The sequence below is a fragment of the Helicoverpa armigera genome, chromosome 22 (assembly GCF_030705265.1).
Source record: "Helicoverpa armigera isolate CAAS_96S chromosome 22, ASM3070526v1, whole genome shotgun sequence".
In the NCBI taxonomy this organism is placed as follows: domain Eukaryota; kingdom Metazoa; phylum Arthropoda; class Insecta; order Lepidoptera; family Noctuidae; genus Helicoverpa; species Helicoverpa armigera.
This window is the reverse complement of record NC_087141.1, coordinates 9813721-9819966: the sequence shown is the minus strand read 5'-3', so window position 1 is coordinate 9819966 and position 6246 is coordinate 9813721. Positions and strand designations below refer to the sequence as shown.

The window sequence follows — 6246 nt, the reverse complement described above, 5'->3', positions numbered from 1 at the left end:
TTTATCAATTAGAAAACCAATTGAATACAATGAAAAAGTTTGCTTAACAAGTAGACCGAAACGCATAAGTAGGTACTTACAATTTTCTTTTTATTTATACTTTACAAATGCGTTGACGCTGTTTATTTTTCGTCATGGACCAGTTTAAGCATTTCGCAGATAGCTGGTTTTCTATCTACAATTTAATCTTACACAAATTTTAATATATATAGTCACATAGACAACGTATGAAAATAGTTGTAAGTTGTGCAACTTACAACTATTTTGATACGACTAATAAACAAACTCATTTATTTGGTTTTTACCGCGGACGCGAAGTCGACGTAAACAAACATATTGCAACATATTTAGATTGCACAAGTTTACCGTTAACAAACTTAATGACATACAAACCAATGTATCGGACAATACATAGGAAGATACCCACTATGCAACATTAGACAAATGATAACATTAGACATTCTTGTATTCATCAATTTAACAAATAATAATTAATAATGGAGGCTGAGCGGACCTTCCCGCAATCTACAACATTCAAGATCAATGATAACAAAATTACAACAATAATAAACTCAAATATGCAAGCTAAAAATAACTTAATTTCTATTGGCATAAATCCCATTGAGACTGCACGGTATATTCTGTTGGTTCTTTCCCAATAGACAAAAATAGGCAAATGCGTAGATTGACGGCTCTATGGTCTGTGAATACCCGTGTAAAGGTGCGTTCATACTTGTTGGCACATGTTAGATAGAGGACGTCACTTGTCTTTATTGAAAAAGTTCACGGTCATAGAAAGTGTTGTAACAGTTGTATATTTACAATCGAAGCTCAGTAATAGCACATAGGTACATTTTATACATTTATCTTACATTTTTTGTGCGTGTGAAACTAAGTTTAATATCTTCCTTGTAACCCCAGCTTAGTCTTCCATCTACTAAGCCCGGCCTACATATTGGCCAGCCAATGGCAATCATTATTCAACTGTTTGATAATGAAACCAATCTCAACCAACATGGCCGCTCGAACCCAAACCAAATAATCATTGTGTCGAACAAAAGCTAGTTCAAAATATTACGCTAATCAGCTTGTTTTTAACTGCAGTCATATAGTAGTAAAGTTTATATAGTTGTTATATTGTTGCGAGTGATAAATTTAACTGGCAGTCATATGTTTTGTGCTCATTATATTTCATGATTGATTGCTAACAAGTAAGTATTGAACATTTATTGATTTTGTTAGTTAGTATAGTTCTATAGATTAAGGTAATATTTATCGTCATATATACTGAGTCGAAATTCGTCTACTTATCATTCAAAGTGCATTTTGTGCCTGTATGAATGTTCATTTGTAAGTTAATAGGTTTCAGGCAATAATACCGATACTGAAGCCTTTTTTTAATTTAATTACACTTGATTAATGTTTAAAACAGTACAATTATAATTTCGTAGACAGATTTTGGATGGATCAAACCCAGAGTAAAGCTTTAACCTGATAAAAATAAAGGGGCCAAAATGAGTAAAATACATCAAGATGGTTCCCTTTCTTTTTATTTGCTAAGAACTAAATCTAGTGGCTTATTTAGTTGTGTACCTCTTTTTTCTCTGTTGAGTAAAAAATCTACGAAGGTTTCTGAGACTAAAAGAACATTGATGCTCATATATTTGTCAATAATTTCAGTTTAGGATATCCAAACATCTCACAATTATAAGTTGGAGCCAACTCTTCATTCTCTCATGTTTTCTATTCTAATAAATAATTTTGACTACATTATTAAAATTTCTTTACCACAAAAAAATCTAGCGATACTACAATAATTTACCTATACTTAACAATAGGGATGTTTTTAGGAGAGAATATGTAAATAGTAAGTAAATAGGTTGTGTTATAGATAAGCAAAAAAAAAATTTTTTTATTTTCTCTCGCATTAGCAAACTATAAAATAACGAAGATGCAATAAATTGTATGGAACGTCATCGTCAAAGCAAACTGTAAATTAAAATGAATTATTTGATTTTGCTAATCTGCAAAACGGAAAAATAACTCTTATAGTCGATATTTCTATTAAAATATTGCACTAAAAAGGCACATTATAATGAGTTTCAATGGAATGGATTTTATAAGTACATAATTTTAATTTACTTGATACTAAAAAAAACATTAATTTTTCTCTAATGGGACCAAAAAAATGTGGACCTAAAAAAAATTGTAGCTCATTCTACAAATAAAATAATGCATATTTTAATAAAAACACTATGCAGTCAATATTACCGTTAATTTAATGTCATGAAAATTTTAATTGTAAATAGAAAATAAACAATACAACAGTATCAACCAAAATAAATGACATTTTTTTATCAACAAAATAAATATCTAATTCAATAAGTCATTCTTGCCATTGCCAGCATAATGTAATTTCAACTTAGAACACTTATCAATAACAAAATCATTATATTCTGAACTAAACATACCATCAATAAATTAATGCATACTTTTGCATAAAAATAAAATTTCTTCTCATTTGTAGATATTTTTTAAATTCGAAAATTGTCATGACTATAATCATTAATCACCAAAAAACGTGCATATTATGGCGAAACGTAGCGCAGACAGCACACGTAATTGTTAAACTATTATCGACATTGTACTCATTGAAATAGAATCTAAAATCAAATAACACTAGTCATCAATCTCATATGTCAGAAATTATTTCAAGACGAATAAATTTTATTATCAACGTTACCTTTTGTAAAGAGTTCAGGGCGTTTTTTCCCTAGTATCCGTGTAGATAAGTATGACGTCATGGTCGGTGCCTGACGCGGTGCGGGCCCGCAGGAGCCGCGCGGGTGACGTCACGCACAGCCGCGGGGGGAGGGCGGGGTCGCGGTACAGGAGTTTGTGGCCTGATCTACCCACTACTAGGATGTAGTGGCCACTGTATGGACCGCCGAAACAACGCCTGTAGAATGGATTGTAACGCCCAGTATTACAAATTAATATATAAAACTTTGTTGACAGATTTTTTAACCAACAGACAGACATGTGTTGCTGGTGATTTTGTTGCGCCACGTAAAAACACATAGGCAGTGGTGATGGATGGGCGTTTTGGGGGCTGTCTTTTGTAAATTTCTGACATGCAAAAAGTGCTGTTTTGCAGCCAAGTTTGAATAAATGATTTTTTATATTGGTTGCAAGTTATGAAAGGATAAAACTGGAGTATATTTGATTTACTCCATAATAAGTAAATAGTGGGGTGTAAAAAAAGTCTTTACCTGAACTCAGCTTTCAGCTTATGCTTGCAGAGATCACAGACCAGCAGTGTGGCATCCACCAGCACTATGACAGGACCAGAGGTGCACAGGTGTGCGAGCATCTCTGCGTGAGTGAGCGAGTGCTTCTGCACCACTATGCCATTGGCTGACGCCTCGTCGAAGCGACGCTGCACGCGTTCACGGTCCTACAGAGGAAATTAAGTTTTTTATGTAAGATCAGCACATCATGGTAGTTATGAAATAAGACTGGTTTGATGGTTTTGCTCTTATTGTAAAACTAGTGACCCGCCCAGGCTTTGCATGGTATAATATTATTTAACCCACTATTCAATGTATGTTATTACATGTAAACCTTCCTCTTTAATCCCTCTATATTCTATTGAAAAAAACAGCATCAAAATCCTTAGTCTTGAAGATTAAAGCGTACAAAGGGACATAGGGACAGAAAAAGCGACTTTGTTTTATACTATGTAGTGATGTAGCCATCTAGCTAACTCGTAGGGTAGTGGGGTGTCTTAATGTTTTCCTAGATTAGACCACTATATTTTTTGTAAGTAAACTACCTACTTTTTAACTACTTCACTGTCCATGATGCAGACACAAAAGTTAAATAATTATTACGTATTCATATTGTCCTTTATCAGCCAATAATAATCAATAATATTCTTTGTACAAGTTGATCTTACTATATTGATAATCCTGTCATAGTAGCCATGCCTTCTGAAGTCCTCGTTGACACCAAGAGTTGTGGTGTACATGCAGTGTCTGATGCCAAACCTGTATACAAACAATTTAGTTATTATTTTTCTGGGAACAGGACAGGAAGCTTAACAGGAAAATATCTTCTATACCTATTGATTATATTTCCCCGTATTGATACCACGTTGTTTTGCCAGTTTTAACATTATTTTCAAAATGATGAAATATATTCTTCAATTCCAATGAATTTTACTAGAAATATTTATGGGTTAATTTTATCTAAGGCAAGACAGTTTGTTGAAACTTTTGAAACAGTAGGTTCACAACTTTCCATGTACCTAATGGTTAAAATAAGTGTTTTACTTACCTCTTCAACAAATAGCAGAGGTCTATAGTCCAGGTGGACTGTCGGAAGCCCTCGTCCTGACAGATCTGCTCGAAGTTGTCCAGCAACTCCTCGCGGTGCGGCGCCGCCAGCAGCATCAGCACGCACGACACGCCGCAGTCCCAGTTGTAGCGCTGCGGGAAGTGCCGCACTACGTGTTCTATGTACCCTGGACAGGATATAAGGAACTGACATAGCTTTTGATTTTAGGTTTACTTTCTTTAAAAATTCTCCTACAAACATACGTACAATTTTAACTGAGGTAAACTGATCTTGAAAAGTAAGTGCAGGCTTATTCTTATTGAGCAAAAGGATCCTAATAAGTTTTGTTTTTACATCAATAACATTAGTAACCGGTTGTAAACAGTCTGATACTAAGTACTTACTTTCTTTTTCAGCTGACATTTCGGCTGAATTGACCGCTCCTTTTCCTAATAATTGGTTTCTGTACTCCTCACATTTCTCTATCAGTATTTTCCATATATTCCTTAATCTTTTACGAATTTTGCGAAATTGACTCATTCATTCCAATGTTTGTTGTGACTTTTGCAATGACATTGTGGTGATAACGTTTAATTATGTTATAAGCCTACGTGTGGCTACGTTCTATATTTTTTTCTATAAACTAGACTCTAACTGAAATAATACATATATGGAACTGGAAATTATGAAACTAAACTGATTATTTAAATATTTCTAACAATTTAACATTGAAAATAAAAAGTAAAATAAATAATAATGAATAACTAAACGTACGTATCTACTGAAAAAAGTAACATCTCTCTCTTGTCAAATTTTGACAGTGACAGTCAGCTGGGCCCAGGATTTTCGAATTTTCAGTCGATGTGGTTTTTCAGAAATAAGCAATGGCACTTAGGACAGGGTTAGCTAAGATATCCAATATAAGATGCGTTGCTCCACAAAGATTCAGGCTGCGCGCCATGAGCACGCAGACCGCCACCAAGGAGGCCGAAACTAACGAAGGCATGAAACCTGGACAGACGCATTTTGGATTTCAAGTTGTTGATGAAGGCGAAAAGACCAAAAAAGGTAAGATAAAATCCTAATTATGAAATCTCTTTGGGAGCCTGTTATACAATGGTATTTATTCCAAAATCATATTATTTACTGTTCTGTCAGTATAGAAAAATATAACCCAAAAACTATCTAAGACGAACCACTGACCAACTATTCTCATGAATCTTTTGGGCATATTCCAGTTCACGAAGTATTCGAGACGGTAGCAGAGAAGTATGACCTGATGAATGATGTGATGTCCATGGGCATCCACCGTGTGTGGAAGGACATCTTCATACAGCGGCTGGCTCCTAGACAGGAGACCAAACTCTTGGATATGGCTGGTGGAACTGGTGAGTTTTATAAATAAAATCTATATGTGTCTCTGTCCAAGCAAAGCATAAAATAGTATAGTGAATGAGGAAACAACAAAATGAAATGATTTATTTGCTATGGATGTACGTATGTATACTCCATCCATTTTACAAGGCAGCATTGAACATATTAACTGATATTGTTTCGTGTTACAGGTGACATAGCATTCAGATACATAGAGTACCTGCAGAAGCTGGGGCCGTCATACGGCGGCCAGAGCAGCGTCACAGTATGTGACATCAACCAAGCCATGCTGGACGTTGGCAAGCAGAGGGCACAGAAGTAAGCATTCATCTCATTTTTCAACAGTGTTTCCATAACTAGAAATATCATGTCACCTTAGTAATACTCCACTAAGTGGCCTATTGATAATCAGCCTCTCAAGTAAATTATGCTTTCCAAGTATATATTTGACACCAATGACTGAGTAAAGAAGGAAACCATCTTGAGGAAACTTGAACTCTGTTATGAAAAATGGGAATTTGTCTATTTACTGTG

The 6246-nt window shown here is 34.7% G+C and overlaps 2 protein-coding genes and 1 long non-coding RNA gene across 4 annotated transcripts in view; 2 read left to right on the top strand and 1 right to left on the bottom strand.

Moving 5' to 3' along the window:
- The first annotated feature begins 1067 nt into the window (after nt 1-1067).
- On the top strand, nt 1068-3598 carry LOC135118446 (uncharacterized). Its single transcript, XR_010277595.1, has 2 exons — nt 1068-1211; nt 3303-3598. It is a non-coding gene; the product is annotated as an uncharacterized LOC135118446 (long non-coding RNA).
- Nucleotides 2511-4929, bottom strand: LOC110378688 (protein GUCD1). Its single transcript, XM_021338051.3, has 5 exons — nt 4743-4929; nt 4339-4525; nt 3959-4049; nt 3273-3457; nt 2511-2959 (listed from the first exon to the last, which is right to left on the bottom strand). The coding sequence occupies exons 1-5, from the start codon at nt 4876-4878 to the stop codon at nt 2758-2760; spliced, it is 801 nt and encodes a 266-aa protein (XP_021193726.3). The 5' UTR covers nt 4879-4929; the 3' UTR covers nt 2511-2757.
- A 215-nt stretch (nt 4930-5144) lies between these two features.
- LOC110378686 (2-methoxy-6-polyprenyl-1,4-benzoquinol methylase, mitochondrial) overlaps nt 5145-6246 on the top strand; it is a 381156-nt gene continuing 380054 nt past the window's right edge. For both annotated transcript variants that reach the window (XM_064040480.1, XM_064040479.1), the window contains exons 1-3: nt 5145-5406; nt 5577-5726; nt 5904-6030. In XM_064040480.1, the coding sequence (XP_063896550.1) occupies nt 5223-5406; nt 5577-5726; nt 5904-6030 (461 nt within the window). In that variant the 5' untranslated portion in view covers nt 5145-5222. The remainder of the gene's footprint in view (nt 5407-5576; nt 5727-5903; nt 6031-6246) is intronic.